Below are 22896 nucleotides of genomic sequence, written 5' to 3' on the forward strand. Positions count from 1 at the left end.
CGGAGACTGCGAGAAAAGCCTTCTCGTAACTCTCAGATCCTTCACCACCATTGATTCCCCCAGTTGTACCCCCCCTAGTATGTATGATGCATGCATATTCTTAGCCCCCAAGTGCATAACCTTACATTTATCAACATTAAACCTCATTTTCCACATAGTTGCCCAATTAAACAGTGCATTGAGGTCGGCTTGTAAGTTGGAGACATCCTGTAAGGACGTTATTCCACTGCACAGCTTGGTGTCATCTGGAAAGACTGAAATGGTATTTATGATCCCAGACCCTATATCGTTTATAAATCTATTAAAAAGTAAGGGTCCCAACCCTGAACCTTGGGGTACACCACTGATGACCCTAGACCATTCAGAGTATGAATCATTACCCCACTACTCTCTGAATACGATCTTTTAGACCAGGGGTGGGCAAACTTTTTGACTTGAGGGCCGCAATGGGTTCATATATTGGACCCGGGGGCCGGACTAGCTGCTGGCCGGCCCAGCCACTACCATGCCATCCATAGTAAGTATAGTAAAATTTCCCCCATAGTAATTAATCCCCCATATAGTAATTCATCCCCCCTATAGTAATTCATCCCCCATATAGTAATTCATTCCCCATATAGTAATTCATCCCCCATAGTAATTCATCCCCCATAGTAATTCATCCCCCATAGTAATTCATCCCCCATATAGTAATTCATCCCCCATATAGTAATTCATCCCCCATATAGTAATTCATCCCCCATAGTAATTCATCCCCCATAGTAATTCATCCCCCATATAGTAATTCATCCCCCATAGTAATTCATCCCCCATATAGTAATTCATCCCCCCTATAGTAATTCATCCCCCCTATAGTAATTCATTCCCCATATTGTGTCAATTCACTTACCTTTGCTCCGCGTTCCTCTCGCCGTGTTCAGGGCGGACTGTGAGAGGAGAGGAGTTTGTCACGCTGCCCCGCCTACATCCTGACAGCCAATGTTTGCCATGCTCCGCGGGCCGGACTAAAAGGTCCGCCGGGCCGTATACGGCCCGCGGACCGTAGTTTGCCCATTGCTGTTTTAGACAGTTTTCTATCCATTTACACATGGATTTTTCCAAGCCTGTAGACTTTACCTTACACATTAGACGTGCATGGGGAACTGTGTCAAATGCTTTTGCAAAATCCAAGTATACCACGTCCACCGCCACCCCTCTGTCCAAGGTTTTGCTCACCTCCTTATAAAAAGAAATCAGATTTGTTTGACAACTTCTGTCCTTCATGAATCCATGCTGTCTGTTGCTTAAAATATATTTTTCCAGCAAGAACTCCTCTATGTGGTCTTTCATTAAACTCCCCAGTATCTTCCCATCTATAGAAGTTAAACTAACAGGTCTATAATTACTTGGTAAAGAGTTTGACCCCTTTTTAAATATTGGCACCACATTGGCCTTACGCCAATCCAGTGGTACTATGCCAGTCACTAAAGAGTCCCTGAAATTAGAAACAATGGCTTTGAAATGAAAGAGCTCAATTCTTTAAGGACCCGTGGGTGTATGTCATCCGGTCCAGGTGCTTTATTCACCTTTATTCTGTCTAAATATTTTTGGATCATATCAGTTGTGAGCCAATATGGATCATCTGGGGCTGTGTCAATATCATGCCCATTATGGACAAGAGCTCCCCCATGCTCCTTTCTACACACAGAGCTGAAGAAGGTATTTAAAAAATGTGCGTTCTCTTTGTCCCTAGAGCCTACATGCTCGGACCGGACCTTTTTACTATTAATATATTTGAAAAATGTTTTGGGCTTGGTCCTGCTATCTTTTGCAATCTGGCATTCGTTTTCAATTTTTGTGGCCTTTAGTTACTTTTGCATATTCTGTAATATTCATTGTAATGTTTAAACGATGATAGTGTTCCTTCATTTTTACATTTAATAAAAAGCTTTTTTCTTATTATCTATAGCTTTTCTAACTTTGGCCGTAAGCCACATAGGTTTGATTTTTAGCCTTTTAAACTTGTTGCCCATGGGAATCTATTTTGCAGTGTGTTCACATACAGACTTTTTGAAGAACTCCCATTTCTGTGTTGTGCTCATTGATGCCAATATTCCTCCCAGTCTAAGTCTTGGAGAGCTTCTCTCAGCCTTGGAAAATTAGCGCTCTTAAAATTGAGAATTTTTATTTTTCCCGTATGTGCTTGCTGTTTACAGCTAACAATAAATGAAATCATGTTATGGTCACTGCTACGCAGATGTTCTTTTATATGGACATTTGTAATAGGCTCTGCATGGTTTGATATTACCAGGTCCAGCAGAGCATCATTCTTAGTTGGGGCCTCTATGATCTGTACCATAAAATTGTCCTGTAGTAGGTTTAAAAATGTTTGCCCTTTAACTGTTCCTGCAGTACCATTACTCCAGGCAATATCTGAGTAGTTAAAATCCCCCATTATTATCACTGTCCCAGTCCTTGCAGACATTTCGATCTGTGGAAGCTGAGTCTCCACCTCTTCATTAACACAGGGAGGCCTATAACAAACTTTGCAGTACGCACCCCCATGTGCAGTTCCACCCATAATGCTTCAGCCTCATCACACTCTCCATCAACTAGGTCCTCTTTCACACTCACTCGGAGATCACTTCTCACATAGAGACAGACACCACCACCTTTCCTATTTACCCTGTCTCTCTGAAAGAGAACATAGCCAGGAACATTAATGGCTAAGTCATGTGAACAATGAAGCCAAGATTCAGCAATCCCAATTAAATCATAGCTCTCTTTAAGCACCAAAGCTTCCAATTTACCTATTTTGCTTGGCAGACTTCTGGCATTGGTGAATAAACACTTTAATGGATTGACACCTTGTTCACACGTATTTTGCATATTTTTAATTTTCATACAAATGGTACCAAGTCCACTGGTTGTTTGTAACATGGGAACCTTCTTATCTGCCATAGCACGCCCCCCCATCTTTAACCATTCCACCCACCAATGAGTCTGTCTACCCCGTCATAATCTATTTCTCCCTCCCCCCTCTATCCTAGTTTAAATACTCCTCCAGCCTTCCCATAAACCTCTCCCCCAGCACAGCAGACCCCCCTCCATTTAGGTGCAAACCATCTCTAGCATAAAGGTTGCACCCCAATGAAAAGTCAGCCCAGTGCTCTAGAAATCCAAATCCTTCCCTCTTACACCAAGTCTTTAGCCATGCATTTAGTTCTCTAATCTCCCCCTATCTTTCCTGAGTTGCGTATGGCACAGGTAATATTTCAGAGAATATCAGGTGCGGATTACAGGCTATTGACTTCTATGGGAACCGTTTCTAAATGGCATATGGGTGAACAGGATAAGATCCTGAGCTAATCCTGTCCTGAACCTGATATAAATCTGACATGAACCGCTGAACAACTACTGTGTCAATTACCTGTGAAACGTGAGCTTCAATCCGCACCGTACAGGTGTGAATCGGCTCTAAGTGTTGTCAGTCTGAAACAGGAAGTAATGTTACTGGCATGACTTCCAGCCAAGAAACTTTTCAGCCAATTTACAAATAACAATTTGCTTGAGAAAACTGCATACCGTGAGACTTAGCCCGGGTTTACACTATCAATTGCACAGGAATTCGCTATGCGTTCCTGTTCGATTTACATGTGATTCATTGCGATTCAATTTGAGACCATTCACACTAGCACACATTATAGTGTGAACCTATCCTCAATGGCAAGCATACTAATAAGCTTTTTATTTTAATGCTGTGTAGGAAAAGGTTAAAACCCCTATCTATGTAATATTTTCAGCTTGTGTCCCTGCTGGGAAGATTATCATTCACCTTCTGTCCTGGAGACACAAGAGGAAACCAGAGAAAATCCCCATCTAAAAAATCTGCCCCAGGAGATTTTCCCTCTCCTCTTGCTCATGTATCAACACAACATTTTGGACTTCCCTCACTTTCTATCATGGTGATGATGGTCACCAAGAGAATGACCAGGCCAAATCTCCCCAGCGTGGACACAGAGAGCAATACAAAGTTGACAAATATCTAAAATTGCCTCTACATATTCTAATGATTAGAGCATGTTCTCTTGTAGAATAAATGTAAATTAATAACGGAGGGTTTTGCATTAAATATCTTTATGTAACCACTAGCTGGCGCTGTAAGAAGCCGAAAACCCAACACACGCATTAGCTACATTTCCCACAAAACTAGCCTGAAAATATTCTTTTATTTAGCTTCATTCCACACATATACAGTATTCTGCTCCTATATGGTAACATCTGAGCAAGCTGCAAACGAGGTTGGCACATTCTGTACTACGTTCCTGAAATGAACAGAGCCCTCGGGAGCGGAAGCTGTGACTTGTTTGGGAAGAATTTAATACGAATCCTCTGGCAATGCTGAATGGAATGCTCAGAAACCAGGATAAAGTTGTGACACTAGAGGACGTATTTACCAACATACTGTTGGAGTACAGCATATATCAGCCACTGGTTTTAAAGATCAACTGCGAGTAATACAAAATTGGCCACTATATTGTCCATGGACACGATGTATGTCTGCAACTTAAAGGAAATTGTTCTCAAAAGTTTGTTTTGATAGCTCATTTCAGCTTATCTGAAAAAAATTTATGAATGTGTATTAATTAAAAAAAATAAATACGTTTGGAAAAAAAATCCTTGTTTCTATTCACAGTTTGGAATTCTTATTATATGTGTGCATATTTGCTTGTTTCATATAAATACTGTTCTTCCAGCTTAAAGTGGTTGTAAATGCTCAAGGTTTTTTACCTTCATGCATTCTATGCATGAAGGTAAAAAACTTTCTATGTGCAGCAGCACCCCAAAAATTACCTGAGCCCCTTCTCGATCCAGCGATGGGCAGAAGAGCTTTGGCTCCCCCAAGGTCTCACCCTCGTCATTGGCTGCTACAGGAGTGGTTGCCGTTGGCTCCCGCTACTGTCACTCTCCACCGAGCCGAAGAGGAGAGCAGGGGTAGGGCCAAGCCAAGCTTAGTGTGTGAATGAATGGACACATGGCACAGCGGCTCAGCAGTGAGTCTGGTCAGGTGCCCCTATAGCAAGCTGCTTGCTCTGGGGACACTAGGCTAGAGGGAAAGGCCAGGAGTGCAGACAGAGGACCTGAGAAGAGGAGGGTCGGGGCTGCTCTGTGCAAAAACCACTGCACAAAACAGGTAAGTAGAACATATGTAAAGAGGATCCTCCTGCGCTTAATGGAGCCTTAACCCTAAAGCTGCTAACCCCAACCTTATACCCAATAAGTAAAATGACAAAAACCCAATAAGTAAATCCGCTTTACTACCTCATGCTAAGGGTGTACTGCATGGGTATCTGCAAAAGGTGTTCCAATATGGCCACCACGGATCCCTCAAGTGTGGATTTCAGGGGGGATCGAGTGTGGTGCACTTATATTTATGCTTATCACTGTTTTTGTATATATTTATTATTAGTTTATTATATAGCGCTACACTGTGTATTTTTGTTAGGTAAGTAGAACATGTTTGTTATATTTAAACAAAAAAAATCCTGCCTTTAATATAATTTTAACACCGCTTAGACCTATAACAAGGAAACAACTTCATCTGTTAACTGAGAGACTACATCCCTACTTATTTGTTTGCCAACAAAGGCCTGAGGCCATTACTGATTTACAAGAGTTAAAGAAGAAAAGAGGATGTCACTTGGTAAACATGACTAACCTAATCAATCAGAAACTCTTTCGAATATTTATGGTAGCAAACAATATTTCCCCAGTTTGAATCAAGTCCTTAAGGATGTATTTCATTTATGAATATTTTATAAATAGTTAAAAAAAAATTTGTATAATCTTTATTGTGTTCAGAATATAGCGGGATAGCCACTTGATGTAGGACCTGAAAGCAAGTGGAGATCATTGTATTGGTGCCTACTTCAATGACTTCCGATTTCCAGGAACATTGACCAGGTATGGTATATAAACAGTTAAAATGGTTCAAGCTGGACCAATCAACTATGAATAAAATATCCATACCTGGAATTCATCCAGACCTCATAATGATTAACAATCCTAACTTTTTTTTTTTTTTTTTATACTTACTTCATCCATCTTCATACAGGTGCCAAAGTCAGCTAGCTTCACGTGTCCATGTTTATCCAGCAGCATGTTGTCAGGTTTGACGTCTCGGTGGATCAAACCCATGGAGTGAATGGCATCAAGGGCAAGGACCACTTCGGCAGTGTAGAATTTGGCCCACTTCTCAGGCACATCGTAGTTACTCATAAGGTTCACAAGATCACCACCTGGCATGTACTCCATCACCATGTAAAGGTACTTGTCATCTTGAAAGGCACAGAACAGCTGTAAATGAGCATATAAATGGGTTAAACATGATAAATGACCAACAGAATTATTACATGGGCCATCACGTGTCAGTGTGTTGGTTATCATAGAAATACAAAAGAGTGGTGGCAGAAAAAGACCAAATGGGCTCTCGAGTCCACCTCTGACGTGTAAACTACAGGTCAGCTTTAAAATTATTACTATTAAAAAAAGAAAAAAAACAAGAACAATGACACTAAAGATTTACTTTAACAAAGCAACTTTTTACCTGAACTACCCAAGGGCTATTTGCAAAGGCCATGATATCTCTTTCTTCCCAAAAAAAAGCAGAGTCCGATCTCTTGATCATTTCAAATTTACTAAGAAGTTTCATTGCATATACTTTCTGTGTAGTTTTGTGCCGGACCTGTTATGAAATGAAGAAGAAAAACAGTTAAATAGCTCTATAAAGCATAACAAAAAATGGGTTTTGATAAATGGACTTCTGGGAAAAAGCTTTTGGAGACCCGAAGGGTCAGTCCCACCATAAATTAAAAAAAGATACTACCCCCTTTATCCAACGATTCTTGAAAGATTTCTGCTCCCCCCCAAATTTACACCACCAATGACTTTCCAACTGCAAAGCAGCTCCATTCTCACTGTAAAGTTTTATTTACACTACAGAAAATGTTGCAGGATGTGTGAAATGATAAGGTCTCATGCACACAGAGTGTTTTTGCAGCCACTTTTAGCCATTCCATATTATCCTATGTATTCATGCAAACAGACTTTTAGAAGCTTTTAGTGGCAAAGGCTTTCAGGAGCTGTAAAAAAACCCCACTGCCAGTGAGTCAAGGAGGAGAAGTGTTTTGGTAGATAAACCGCTTGACAAGTGTAAACACATCTAAAACATGTGTTAAAGCTAGGCACCTTTAGCGCTTTAGAATTCGTTTCAATGGGCAGAATAAATGATTATTCTGGCCAATGAAAGGACTTAACACCCAAGCACTTGACACCTGTAAACATGCCTAAACGTTTGTAAAAGCATTAGACACTTTTACAAGCATCAGGAGTTTTTTCTGCCAAAGTCCACACTCACCCCTCCCCACAAGAAAAAAAAAAAAAAAAAACACAATCAAGGAGGAGATCAAACCCTACCAAAAACAGCCAGCAGTGTTTAGAACCACCCCAGGGCTGACCCTTACCATCCCTTGTGAATGTAGCAGAAAAGAAAACTGTAATTCATTTTTTGTAAGTAACGTACTAGTTTTTAATTAATAGAATATTAAAAAGTAACATGTAATGCAAATTGGAATTATAATAGATTTAACAGGGAATTTACGAATAAAGTAATAAAACATCCTTAAATTAGTATAAAACTGAAAAAGTAACCATTTATAGTACTGCAGATTATCAATGTGATGGCTGCATTAGTTTTTTTCTTAGGCTTCCTTTCTTTTATCATCTGGAGATACAGATTGTTTTTTAACAGAACAATCTGTCCTGCTGATGTAGCAGTTACAAGGTTGACACAAACCATTTAACATTGACAGGGGTGCTTACAGTGATCAACTTTTATTCATGTAAAACCTTTATCCCAAAAAGGAAAAGAAAAACTGAAGCCAAACTCCAGCCCGCACTTTATAAGCAGTTACAGCAATTTGTTTAGTGTATCTGAATATGACACATCTATACTCCCCTCCCCCCAGATTAACAATGCTGCTCTCCAAAGGTGCCCCTGTGCTCCTTCATCCAGAGTGTAAGCACTCTAATACAGGAGGTGTGTTACTAGCCAGATCACCAGGTGAAAGAGGGGAAAAACTTAAAAATAAAACGAATGCAGTCACTACAGAGGGGAGCTGTGGGATCATGTGACCAGACCGGAGCAGATTAAAAATAGGTACACGTACAAATTTTTAAATTTCATTTTTAATTTTTGTTCTATGAAAGATGTGTCCAGAAACAAGGGTATAGCATGCTAAGCTTTTAAAGTTCACAGAGGGTTTCTTCCCTTTGGACATTCTGAGTAGCAAGCTGGTCACATAATCTCAATGCTTTAAAAGATAAGTTCACCTATTCATAATATGTTACACCCATATTCAGGGTGTAACATGTAACATGCTATGAATAGACTGGTCCCTGTTTTGACAGCTAGCGGCCCGCCTAGCCGTGTCACTCATTCAGAGTCCTCTGTGAATGGGAAACTACAAGTCCCGCCAGACTTAGCGACTGTCGGATAACTCAATGAACTATCACTGCGCTCCACAGCAGTAGTTCATTGAGTTTTCCTGTCAGTATAGCTGCTTGCCTGTACATCCCATACAGGCATGCCGATATACTGACAGGTCTGCAGGAGACCTGCATGGCACCAGCGATCAGAAGATTGCTGGTGCAACGGTTTAAAGCCGGGGTCTCCAATTTTTCTAAACAAAGGGCCAGTTAACGGTCTTTCAGACTTTGGGGGGGGGGGGGGGGTCGGACTGTGGGAAGTCAAAGAAGAAAATGTCCTGGCTTCACTGGGAGTAAACAACGCCCAATCTTTGGAATTAGGGGAGGAATCGTACCCCATCATGGTGTCAGTGGAAGGAATAGATCTCCATCATTGGTGTCAGTGGGAGGGATAGTGCCCCATCATTGGGTGTCAGTGGGAGGATTTGTGCCCCATCACTGGTGTCAGTGGGTGGAGTAGTGGCTTGTCATTGGTGTCAGTGGGAGCAACAGTGCCCCACCATTGGTGGTATTTGGAGGAATAGTGCCCCATAGTTGGTGTCATTGGGAGGAATTGTATCCCAGCACTGGTGTCAGTGAGAGGAACTGTGCTGTACTGTATGTGTAAGTGGAATGAATAATGCCCAACTGCTGGTGTCAGTGGAAGGAATTGTGCCCCACTGTAGGTGTCAGCGAGAGAAATAGTGCCATGTCGTTGATGTCCTTGGGAGCAATAGTGATCCATTGTTAGTGATAGTGGGTGGAATTGTATACTATCATTCATGTAAATGGGAGGATTTGTGCTCCATTGTTGCGTTCAATGGCAGGAATGATGTCCCAATGTTGAAGTCAGTGGATGGAATAGTGCCCCAAGGGCTGAATAGAAGCAAACAAAAGGCCACATCCAGCCCACGGGCCACAGTTTGGAGACCACTGGTTTACAGGCTTCTGCAAAAAAAATAATAAATGCACATATTTTTTACCTTAAAAAAAAAAAAAGGTGCATTTATTATTTTTTAGCAAACAGTGAACTTATCTTTTAACGGTTTGAATTTGAATTCAGGACAAACATATAAATACATATTTGAAATACATTTCTGTAAAATTATCTATAAACTGTCTGTCAGTCAGGGAGGGCTGGTTCAGATCTGTGTGTACCCAGTTCTAGAGTATTTTTTTTTTTTTTTTTTTAACATCCATTACTTTTGTCAACATCCAATGTTACAGACACTTTCTAATACAGTTACAAACACTTTTGTTTAGTTTCAGAACTGATCTGTCTTAATTTTTTTCTTTTTACAAGGTTTAAAAGTTCTATCATGTGACCATGCATGTCTTCTTCCCAATATTAGGGGGCGGGGTTACAGGACACTGTGCAGACGTACATAGGAAGATGAAACAGGAAGGTGCTTCTAAGTGCAGTATTCCAAGATTAATTTTAAATAAAAGCAGTTAAAAACACTTACAGTGCAGAAGTATAAACAGGTTCATAAGTAATCCGTCAATTGCACGGCATTTCCTCAAAGCAATGGAGCCGCTGTGCCGGCCAGTAGCTGCAGGGGGAGCTTGAGAAGAGATGTCAAAGATGGGCGCCGCTCTATCCGGACCGCTGGAGTGCACGCCGTCCACAGACCGGAATTGACGTGAGCATGGAGTGGTGACGCGTTTTGGAGCATGCACAGAGCTCCTTCTTCAAGACCGATCTTGAAGGAGTTCTGCGCATGCTCCGAAACGCAGGCCGACATGTGGTTTTCCCCATCCACCTGGAGCAACCATGCGAGTGCAAGGCCAGCCAGAAGAAGTGCATCTGTCACTGGCCCGGCAAGAAGGAGCTGCGGGCTGCACACCGACTGGACAAAGCTAACCAACTGTGTGCCCACCTTGGTGGATAAAAAGAAGGAGATCCAGACCCCTCAAGTGAGCAACCTTCCCCCGGTTTACCCCCGTCTGAGGGTGTGACTGCTGGGGAGCACAAAGGTGACCCGGCTGTCCTTTGTGTCACATTGGAAACTTCATCCTCACCATTGCGGCAAGAAACTTTGCCAGCCAGTGAAAATACCCAACACCCCCAGATTGTCCTCCTGTCAGTCCATGTCCATGTGACATGTGTCACCCCAGCATGGCCAGTTCTAGGGATCACCCTCATCAATGGGGCTACACAGAACCCTTCACATCCCTGCCATCCATGCAACAAAACCTTACGTGGACCTACTTATCTCTGCAGGATGGGGGGCTGTACTATATAGGGGGGCATAATAAGTCTACTCAGGATGGGGCTGTGGTATGCAATACTTCTATACAAGATATTTTTGGGGGTCATAAGTCTGTGTAGGATGGGGGATAGGATATATCTATACAGGATGGGGGTGCTGTGGTATATAGGGAGGTCATACTGTATGTCCATATAGGATGGGGTTCTGTGGTATATATGGGGTTGTGTGTCTATACAAGGAGAGAGAGAGAGAGAATGAATCTGCAGAGGTGAATACCCTGTATCGTGCACTTGAAAAGATACGCATCAGGGCTACATATGAGAAGGGATTTTGTTGTTGAAAATAAAGCTTTGTTAGTTTAAAAAAAAAAAAGGCTTCTAACTTTTCTAACTGCCTCCTAGATTCAAAGCAAATTTGTCAAGCCTTGCTCTCACATATGTTGTTCCAGCAGCCAGTTTTGCCATCACCCATCCAGCAGTCCTGAACTCCAGGAGGTCTTTTTACAGCAATGCCCCCTACAGACGCTGCTTCTGCTACTACCCGTCCTGAGCCTTATTGCCTGTGCTGCTGCCTGTGAAGATAAGTCCAGCTCCTATACAGCTTAGAAGTTGTATACTGCACACCGAGTTAGGTTCTGGGTGGCTGGCCAGCGGTGGAGGTAGATCTCTGTTTAGGCAGGGGAAACAATGTGAACTGTCAGTAATAATCCTTGGCTGCTGCACAGTTGCTGCATATGGACAGCCAGGACAGGCAGCAACAGCGCAGCTATGGCGATATTTCCACCACTTGATAATATTGATAATCTTTAGAGAAACAAGAAGCAGTGGGTCTTTTTACATGGGTCACAGAGCTAGAAATGCTGTCTCCTCTACTCCCAGAAGTGTATACGTGCCCATGTAAAACCATTACTTACCAGCTGGACTTCACCAAAGGCACCTCGGCCAATGACTTTCACTACATCGTAATCTTCTGCTTTCATCTGCAGCTTTCGAACATCACCCACAATTTTTTCATCTGAAAACACCACAATTCAACATCCGTTATTAAAGAACATTCATATTCTTTTCAGGCACAAATGTATAGGAAAATAATCTTCTGAAAGTTTGTTTAATGTTTTACTGATCTTGGTCTAAGAGGGGAACAGAGCTCAGTCAGAAATGTTGTTCTTCCAATACAGTTATCTACTTCCAACTTGGCTAAAGGGGACCCATTCCACAAGGAGAGCTCATTTTATATGCCGCAAACCTCTGTACTGCAACTCTGGTCCATCTCAAACCTGTTCTGTTAGCAAGCAATGTGACAGTGAAGAGACAGGTTGTAAATCAGCCAAGTGCCCATAGCCTAAGTCCATTAAAGAGGACCTCGTATGTGGATCACATTAAGGAAGGCACTGTAACGAAGCATCTATAAATAATTTCTAATTTCAGCTGACTGCAGGCTTTCATATTGCCTGTGCCTTTTTAAAACTGAGCACTGGTCTGCTGAAGCAGGTTTTCTTAAACTGTCTATAAAAGGTTCAATAAAAGCAAACAATGCTTCTGATCACTTACCATTATCAGGGTCATTTCCCCTTAAGGTAACAGCAATATCGAGCATGTTCAGCAGGAGAATATGGTAATTGCAAAGGAAGGTTTTCCAACTTGCTGAATAATTTCAGTGTCGGAATATACTATGTGCACCACTGTCATCATGTAGTGAGTTGTAGTGCCATTCTCACTGAGCTTTCTTTATTTAAACATTGACAGGACAGGTAGGTAGCACATTTTGTAAATTTTCACAACACAGCTTAGAGTACATGTCACAATTACACAGCCAATAGTATAATGGTTCCACAGATTTGAGATACAAATATATCACACCACCACCTTGGGGAGCTTTCTGATACTCAATGGCCAGCCTTACTTAGATAATAATTGCATAATAGCTGCTTAAACAAAACTTTATCCATAACAACTTGATAAAAAATAGTGTCCTTTAGCAGATTAGTGTGTGTCGTAAATTGCCTCTAGAATTGCTCTGGTTTCTTCTTGCTGGAGGCTGCTATTTTGTTGAAGCCCAGAGCTCCTGAGCAGCAGTAAATCTTTAAGCTGTCAGCAGATCTGCCCCTACATTTTCAGCACATTGCTGAAAAATAGAGAGCAACTGATCATGTGCAGAGCAGGGCGAGACCGTGTATTACTAGATTTTAAACAGTATAGGCACTTATTTTTAATATTTTACATAGCTATACCTGCAAAAGAGAGACCAGCCTGAAGTGATCTAGCAGGACTTAATTTTCTGACTACAGTTCCGCTCTAAAGACATTGTAGTCTTCAAATGTTTTCATTGTTTTAACTAGGTATTAGTGTAATTATTTTCCTGTGTTCGTGTAATGATGGGCTCACAAATTGTGTCTACAGTTTGTAGAATCATTGTTGATCGATTCCCTTATGTCCATTGTCCTATGCCCATGTATTGCTTCAGTTAGCTTGGTCCCTATGCACCAAGGGGGCAGGACAACTTCTTATTTGGGTCAATCTGTGTCCAATGCATTTCTATCCATCCCCTATGAGGTGCATCACAAATGTAGCGGTGCTTAGGTGATATAAGACATCATCTCCGAACCACACAAGTCAGCTCTGTGTTTATGAATGCTCTGACTGCTTGTGTCTATGTTAGATCTAACTACTGTCTAGCCCTCACCTTCACCAGCACTAGACTGTCAGGTCTCAGAAAGAGGTCATGCTTTACTTGTGCATAGCCATGTCTCAGGTTTCAAACATACAGAAACTGCTGATGCATGAATATGAAGATCTACTTTACCATGGTTGCATAATGGTCAACAAACTACACCATGAAACTAAATGATCAGGACATCTTTTGTGCTAGTTAAGGACATACGTTGCAGGTAATGTTTAGAATGCATTTACAGTATCAGGAACAGTGGGTATAGAAAATAATTACCCCCGTTAAAAACGGTGTCTGTCTTCATTTTGGGCTGCAAAGCAACAAAATGTGATTATTTTAGTTTTATCCAGCTGTATTTACTCAGTGCAACTTATACAATCCAAGTGAACGATATAACACCAACATGTCAGAAAAAAAATAAACATTCAAAACCAGAATAACCAAGTTGGAAAAAGGATCACCCCCCTCCTAAAAATGACTTGTAAACTCAATCAGGTGTAACTAATCACCTTCTCAATGGCACACAAAACCATTTGATGTTCAACTGTGATCAGCTGTGGTCATTTTGATTAGCTCAGCATTATAAGAGTTTTCCTGGAGCATTTCAGTCCCTGGTAGTGCAACTGAAGCAAACAATCAACTATAGGTAGCAAGGCACTGTCAAATTATCTCCAGGATAAGGTTGTGGACAGGCACAAGTCAGAGGATGGATACAAAAAAAATTCAAAGTTTTTATCAATGCCTAGAAACACAGTGAAGTTCATTATTAGGAAGTGAAAGGTATTTGGTACAACACAGACCCTCTCTGTATCAGGACGTTGCTCCAAACTGGATAAAAGAGCCAGGAGAAAACTGGTCAGAGAGGCTACCAAGAGGCCTACAGCAACTCTGAAGCAGGTGCAGGAATTTATGACAAGGAGTGCTCACTGTGTGCATGTGACAACAACATCACAAATTCTCCACAAATGTGGCCTCAACACTAAACAATATGTCTGGTGAAAATCCAAAACACAGTTCACCATCCAAATAACCCCATTCCTCCAGTAAAGCATGGAGGTGGTAATATCCTGTTATGGGGGCGGTGGGGTTCTCTGCAGCAGGGACTGAAGCACTTGTCAGGGTAGAAGGGAAAATTAATGGGGCATAAAAAACATTAACATATTGAGGAAAATCTGCTGCCCTCTGCCAGAAAAGTTGTCAATGTTAAGAAGTGTCACCTTCCAACATGACAACGACCCAAAATACACAGCAAAAATGACCACACAGTGGTTGAAGGATAAACAGGTGAATGTCCTTGCATGGCCTAGTCAGAGCCCAGACTTAAACCCCATTGAAAACCTGTGGAATGACTTGACTGCAGTCCACAAACAATCACCAACAAATTTAACTTACCTTGAGCAATTCTGCAAAAAAAGTAGGCAAATATTGCAAAGTCTAGATGAGAAAGGTTAGTAGAGACATATCCCAACAGACTAAAGGCTGTAATTAACCGTCCACCTTACAGCAGATTTACTGCTACAGGGCGGACATTCTGTGGAAAATCTTGTAAATAAACGTGATTTTGCACTTCGGCCACTCAAGGGCGTGCGCCTGCACCCGGAGTGCCGCTTGTGCCGTTACTGGATACAGCAGACGACAATCAACATTTGCCGGCCAATGGATGAGCGCCGGCACCTGTTGAACACCAAGGAGACTGACATAACACAGCTCTGCCTATGTAAACAAGGCAGAGCTGTGTTATGTCAATGACTATCTTCTAGTTTTTATTCAGGAAATAAAATCTAGTGATTGCCTAGTAAAAACAGCACATAGTAAACACAAACACTGGCTAGGCACACAGTTAACCCTTTGATCGCCCTAGATGTTTAACCCCTTCCAAGCCAGTGTCAGTAATACAGTGACAGTGTATATTTTTAGCACTGGTTACTGTATTAGTCCTCATACACAATGGACATTTTTACAGCTGCTGTTTTTGGCTTTTGATGTTTTTTTCTACAGCCAGTAAACTCCCCAGCACGTTATCCTACGTGTCCATGCACACATAGGTTTTAAACAGTGTTTTTTTGGTTGGAAGAAAACCCCAGAACTAGTGGGTTTCTAGAGGAGTTTTTTACCTGTAAAAATGCTCTAATGCTGGTAAATGTGGGAAAAAAGTAGCAAAGCGGTATTTGGGGCAGTTTTTTTTTTAGCCAAAATGGTTTTTTTTTTGTGTAAGAAATGCTAAAAAACCGCAAATGCGGACAAACAAGGTTAAACGTTACTGCATAAACGTTAAAAAATGATGAAAAACTTGCGTTTAATGTGACTTCATACAGCTAACGCTACTGGAGTTTTTAAACCGCCCACTGTGCATGAGGACTTGGTGTCACTGGTTCCCACAAAAAGTGTCAGACTGTTCGTCGCAATATCGCAGTCCCACTATAAGTTGCTGATTGCTGCCACTACTAGTATAAATAAAAAAGTAATTCTAATATATATACCACCATTTGTAGGCGCTATAACTTTTGCGCAAACCAATCAATATATGCTTATTGGGATTTTTTTCACCAAGAATATGTAGCAGAATAAGTTGTGGCCCAAATTTATGAAAAAATTTTATTCTTAATTTTTTTTTATACGTTTAAAAGTATAAAGTAAAAAATATTGTTTAAAAAAAAAAAAGAAAAAAAAAAGTGTTTTTTCTTTTAATTTATAGCACAAAAAATAACAAAAAACCCAGGAGGTGATCAAATACCACTAAAAGAAAGAGGGGAAAAAATACATAAATTTAATTAATGTACAGCGTTGCATGACCACGCAACTGTCAGATAAAGTAACGTAACACAGTATCGCCTGGTCACGACAAGGGGGGGGGGGGGTAAATCTTCCAGAGGTCAAGTGGTTAAAGCAAAGGTGGTTCAACAAAATACTAACACAAGGGGGTGATCCTTTTTCCAACTTTTTTTTTCCCCCGACATGTTGGTCCTACACCTGATTGAGTTGACAAGTAATATTTTTTTTGGGGGGGGGGGGGGGGTGTTGATCCTTTTTCCAACTCAGTGATTCTGTCTTTGAATGTGTTTTTGTTTTTTTTATATGACATGTTGATGTCATATCTTTCACTAGGATGTTACAAGTTGCACTGAGTAAATACAGCTGGATAAAACAAAAACTGTGTGTCTTCATTTCAGGCTGCAAAGCAACAAAATGTGAATACTTCAAAAGGTGGCGATTCTTTTCTGTACCCATTGTATAATAAAAGTTTTGTTTTACTAGAAAATGTCCTTCGGTTTCTTTAGGTTGTATGGAATTTTGCCTTTTGCTAGTGGGCTATAATTGTCTTTTTACATCTGAATGTGAACAGTGTAAAAGGTGCGAACGTTCTTTGCTGAACTAACCATACGTATACCATTTACACTTTGCTTTATAAACAGTAAAACACCACCAGATACATTAGCTATATAAGCAAGTAATTTATACTCACATCTATTGAGGAAGTTGTCTATATTTTTGTTTTTTCGTAGTGCAGGGAAGTCGAGATCGAGGACCAAAGAACTGAGTCCATCCTAAGAAAAAAGAAAATGAATTAGCAGGTTACTCTAACATAAATAAACGTTGCATTGAAAAAAAAAAAAAATACTTGTCAGATAAAAACGAACGGTAATTTGGACTGGAAGCCATACAGCCATTGTGTCAAGAAAATCAGAGCTGGTGCCTTTGAGCATTTTCTGGCCCTGTCTTGTATCATGTACTGTTAATGAATATGCCCATATGAAAAAACATATCTGAAAGACTCAAATATTTGAAACACACGAGATAGAATCAGTCAAGTGATAAGCACCATCACCAGTGATCATCTCATTTTTAAACCATTACATACCAACCCTACATTCAGAAGAATACTGACCAGTGATTAGAGTGACTTACACCCACACATTGAGATTACCAGCCAGTTACATCAGTCCATAGTTGTTCCACATATAGATACTTTGAAGAGAAACCCAACACCTAAGAGGGATGCCTTAGTAAAAGAGGAATATGCAGCAGTGACAGTAGAGGTCAAGTTAATGTATATATGGGATTGACCCGTGTAAAGTTTAGGGGACAGAAAGCCCAATCAAACAGCCAAAGTAAATGAGCTACAAGTGGCAGCAATGGAAACATCTAAAGAAGGTTTCTACTTCAACTAGAAAAGTCTGGTATATGCTTCCAGTGAAAAACCATTAAAGGGGGGGGGGGGGGGGGGTCACTCTACTTACATCCCAACAAGTCGGCTGTATGAAAACCAACTTTGCTGATCTCTAGCAACTACTTCTCACTTTGCCTGCTTTCATCAGCACAGTAAATCCCTTTCCTTTGAAAGTGTTTCAAAGTCATGTTCCAGGCATGAAATAGGCAATTTTAAAGCAAACGTGTACTTTAACTGTAAGGCCTCATGTACACTGGACATTTTTTTCCTCCCCTGGACACCTCGCTTTGGGGGAAGCAGTGTTAAAAATGTACCTAAAGCTATGCTTTGTATATGTGTTTAGGAGTGTCAAGTGCTTGGGCGTTCTTTCATTCCACTGGCTAAATTTTGGCCATTGTGGCCATTGAAATTAATGAATGCTTAAGAGCTAAACATGCCTAGTGCTTAACCTCTACCTGCTGACTGGAGGCATACATGTGGCCTCTCGGCAGGTGGGCTTCAACACCGAGAGGACACATATGTCCCAGTAAAAACATTTTCTGTGCTGAAAGCACACGCCCTTTGCACTCCCAGCATATTTACCAGCGGGTCTCACGATGCCTACTTGTTATTGGGAGCTTTCTGATCATGTGACTACCAATCACAGAGGTCACATGATCAGAATTCCCACCTCCCACCATTTAGAACTTCTTAAAGGGCCGGGAAGCAGCGGCAGGAAGGAGTTGAAAGGTGTTTACATGCATCAAGTATTCTTCACACTAAAGACACTGGTTCTGGCACATGCAGTACTTTGTCCCATGTAGTTATGAGGTTATAACAACTATACAGTTAGGAAGAGATGGATGCATTATAATGGCTGCTTGTCTAGACTTGGAACATAGTGCCGAAAACACCACATTATGACCTCTAGATGGTGAAGAGCAGAATACTTACTTCCTATGAGAGTCAGTGCCATCTAGTGGTCATACAGCACTATTACCATAGGAAATACGTTTGCTCTTCTGCATTTCTGCATTCACATATTTGAATTGCAGATTTTATATCGCCTGAGAACATTTGATTTTGCCCTATTCACACAGAACAAATTTACATGCAGTTTCGATGGATGAATATTTTTTGTATAAATGCCTCTCCAAGTTTTTTGGGGTTTTTTTTAAGCTGCACTGGCTACCAGGTCCCTGGAACGTGTCCAGTCCTGCCAATATCTATTTATACCTTTCATTGTCTGGGCTCTAGGGAGATGCAGCAAAAAGTCAGCTTAGAAGTTGAGCAGGGAACATTTGGACATGATGCGTGTTAGCAGGAAACCTGTCAGCCTCTTCTCCAGCTGCCAGGAAATCTGCCACTGACATGATTTCATGCACAGCTTCCTCTGTGTTATGACAGCACTGCAAGACCACATCCACAGCAAGTGTATGACCTTCCTATCCTCCTTCTCCACAGGCACTAATGTCATTCCGTGCTCAGGACTCAACGCTTTGTGACTGGGCAGCTTGAAGCAAACCTGTCAGAGGTCACCAGCTTTGGACAAACTGCAGGAAAACCAGGACTCGCTTTATTATTTATTTTATTTATTTCAGGTACTTATATAGCGCTGTCATTTTACGCAGCACTTTACATATATATTATACATTCACATCAGTCCCTAACCCTCAAGGGGTGTACAATCTAAGGTCCCTAACTTACATTCATACATACACATGCTAGGACCAATTTAGACAGGAGCCAATTAACCTACCAGCATGTCTTTGACGTGTGGGAGGAAACTGGAGTACCTGGAGGAAACCCACACAAGCACAGGGAGAACATGCAAACTCCAGGCAGGTGGTGCCGTGGCTGGGATTCGAACCAACGACCCTAGTACTGGCAGGCGGAAGTGCTAACCATTAGCTGTAGATAACAATGGTTTGTTTCTATGAATTGCACTCTTCCCTCCAGAGGTTTTCATTTCTTGCACAAGGGGGTAACTGGGAACAGCAGAGAAGAAGCAGCGCCTCTAAGCGCAGCAGACCACTTTAATATAGCATAAAAGTAGGAACACTCACATGATAGAGTAATACAGGCATGTTAGGTATATGGTGTAGAAACACCGTGTAGAACGGCTGTCACTGGTGCCTAGTATGTCCACTTCCGCCACGAGAGGCCAGCGCATGCTCCGAAACGCGTTGCATTGCATTCTGGTCACTAACTTCATCACGCCTACGCCGAGGTTGCGGTTCAGCGTGCGTTCCAGCCGTCATCTTGAGGAGTACGTGCTCCACATCGGTCTCCCTACTGCTACCACGCTCCCTACCAGTGAGACGCGGACGTACTAGGCACCAGTGACAGCCGTTCTACACGGTGTTTCTACACCATATACCCAACATACCTGTATTACTCTATAAACATGTGAGTGTGCCTACTTTTATGCTATATTAAAGTGGTCTGCTGCACTTAAGAGGCGCTTCTTCTTCTCTTCTTACTACACAGAGTCTGCTACAGTACTGCATGGAGCTTGCCCTTAGTGCCACACGGACCCCCCCTTACCCAAGTCACCCAGACTATTTTTACCAACTATTAGACTTTGCGGACTTGGTTCCAGTATTTGCGCTGATTATTATTTCCTTTTTTCTCAACTGGGAACAGCAAAGACTACCCTACCTGGCCAACCAAACATTAAGAAACCGCACCCTAGGGTGTAGAGTCCCCATGTACACGGAAAAGGATTTGAAATAAACATGTCTAAAGCAACCAACCAGATACATTATTATTATACAGGATTTATATAGCGCCAACAGTTTGCTCAGTGCTTCACAATATAACGGGAGACAATACAGCAACAATTCAGTTCAATACAAGAGGGTTAGGAGGGCCCTGCTCCTTGGAGCTTACAATCTACGATGTCTATTTCTTAATTTGTAGGGGTGGGTGTGTGCGGTGAAGACACAAAATGGAGACACCATCAATAGCGTGATCTGCTATGAATTGTCATGGCTGTCAGGAAAGTGTCCAGACCTCCTACTCTAAGGAATGCTGAAAATAGACAAATGGAAAGTTATTTCTGAAGCACTTACATCAAATTTGGCATCTGAGAGATTATCTATACTAGCAATTACTGCAATTATACTGGACGAATAAAGAGAGTTTTTTTCTACATCAGACTTTACATCAGACAAGAAAATGTAGGAATTAATAAGACTTTACATTCCAGGACGGTTAACTAATTCCACCTACCTAGACTCAGGGAATGTTAACTATTGTGTTTAAAGAGCAAAAAGAGTTGGTTTGACAAGATATGAAGCAACGTCACTGCCGTTTAAATAATAGAATTCTCAATGCCGACACATCTAAAGAGGTTCAATTTCATGGGATGGGATGGAATGGCATGGCAGTTATGAACAAACAAAATTAAAACTAAAGATTATTGGATTTAATATATTCCCTTGTTTCCCCCTCCCCCTGAATAACATGCATCTTAAAATTTTCAACCAAATCATTACTGGGTCAGTCTACTGGTTTTTGCTACATGTTGGTGAGAGGAGCTGACAAGTTCTTGTAAACATCATAGCACTGTGGTTTGGGTCTCAAGACACATCCTCTGCATTCCTTTAACTGTGCATGCTCCTCCCTGCTGGCCACTGGATGCGGCAGGCTTAAGCTATCTGCTGATCAGTTTCTTGAGCAAGCACGTCTAAAGGGATGCCAGGGATTTGTTCTTTCATATAATGCTCAGTAAAAAATACTTGATGGCAGAGAAATCAAACAGCTGCTAGAGGCGGAGGGGCTCTGACGTCACGACGCTTAAAAGGCAACCACACAGCAAGTATATTGGAGTGTGGCAAACATTAAGGACAATGCAAAATTATACAAAATGCGTTTTTTTTCTTTATACTATGTGAGTGCACTACGTTTAATACATTTTTTAAAAAGAAGATAAGGCACTATATTCTCTTTTTATCCACTTCAATACTGGGTACTTTTACCCCCTTCCTGCCCAGGCCAATTTTCAGGTTTCAGCGCTCTCACACTTTGAATGACAATTGCGCGGTCATACAACACTGTACCCAACTAAAATATTTTATAATTTTCTTCACACAACTAGAGCTTTCTTTTGGTGGTATTTAATCACCACTGGGGTTTTTATTTTTTGCCAAATTAACAAAAAAATAAAAAAATTAAAAAAACACGTTTTTCTTTGTTTCTGTTAAAGTTTGCAAATAAATAATTGTTCTTCATAAATTTAGGCCAAGATGTATTCTGCTACATATTTTATAGAGTGATTTAAAAGGTATATTAATCACTAAATCGCGCCAAATGATGCTTTTAAATATTCAATGGTATATCCAATCAGCTGCCACTTTAAATACTATGTCAAACTTTTTCCAAAAATACCACTCCCAGTACTATTAGAGATAATTAGCGGCGCATTGTGTGTCTGTGATGTACGAATTCCTATTGATAATCACAATATATGATTCATTGTCTTCATTGCTTATTCCCACAATGAAAACATATTGATAAAAAATTAACATAAACCATATGTTACATAAATTATATGTGACATAAACAATTATAATAATAGTGCCCAAAATAAACACCATGAAACATAAGTCCCTTGAAAAACTCTAATAATAAATTCAAAAAAAGTCCAAAAAAATCTTCCACAATGTGAATCCTCTATAGCTCCCATTCCAGAAATAAAGAAATAAACCACGTGCTGTGCCTTTCATACACCCCCTCTCATGTGTGCACTCACCAGAACATAGCCTTTAATTAGCCTTATTGCATAAATTCCACATATCAGGATCATCAGAACACAGCCTTTTTTCCCACTTTGTTATATAGATTCCAAATTATTGATTCCAAGAATAATAAGACCGGGAGGTTCCTCCAAAAATCACCCATGATAAGAATGGTAGCCAGGATCATAATATATGTTCCTCTCCATAGTTACATAGAAAGAGAAAAAAATTTGCTCCAATCGTGTATTACCAAAGGTAAACAATTGTAATAAGCCAAAATATTGCACTTACAACATTCCAAAAATATTTAAGCCTTTTTATTATTATTATACAGGATTTATATAGCGCCAACAGTTTGCTCAGCGCTTTACAATACAACGGGAGACAATACAGCAACAATACAGTTCAATGCAAGAGGGATAGGAGGGCCTGATCCTGGGAGCTTGCAATGTAAAAATAGCCCTTTTAGTGAGACAGATACCGCTGGTGCTCTCACCACCTCCAGATCTGCCGGACAGAACGCCGTCATGTCACTTCCAGTTGCGGTCTGCGTCACTTCCAGTCCGCCGCACCGTCACACCCTGACATGTTTCGTTATATCCTGACTTAATCATAGCGATCG

General features: G+C 41.0%; 1 protein-coding gene across 5 annotated transcripts in view; it reads right to left on the reverse strand.

Moving 5' to 3' along the window:
• Positions 1–22896, reverse strand: part of ROCK2 (Rho associated coiled-coil containing protein kinase 2) — a 221518-nt gene that overhangs the window by 96167 nt on the left and 102455 nt on the right. For all 5 annotated transcript variants that reach the window (XM_089672059.1, XM_089672057.1, XM_089672055.1 and 2 more), the window contains exons 2-5: positions 16849–16930; positions 11632–11732; positions 6587–6724; positions 6076–6336 (exon numbers count right to left, since the gene is read on the reverse strand). In XM_089672059.1, coding sequence (XP_089528185.1) covers positions 6076–6336; positions 6587–6724; positions 11632–11732; positions 16849–16930 — 582 coding nt within the window. The remainder of the gene's footprint in view (positions 1–6075; positions 6337–6586; positions 6725–11631; positions 11733–16848; positions 16931–22896) is intronic.

The sequence above is a fragment of the Staurois parvus genome, unplaced genomic scaffold, assembly GCF_062004578.1.
Source record: "Staurois parvus isolate SC_StPar_1 unplaced genomic scaffold, SC_StPar_1.0 ptg000118l, whole genome shotgun sequence".
Classification (NCBI taxonomy): domain Eukaryota; kingdom Metazoa; phylum Chordata; class Amphibia; order Anura; family Ranidae; genus Staurois; species Staurois parvus.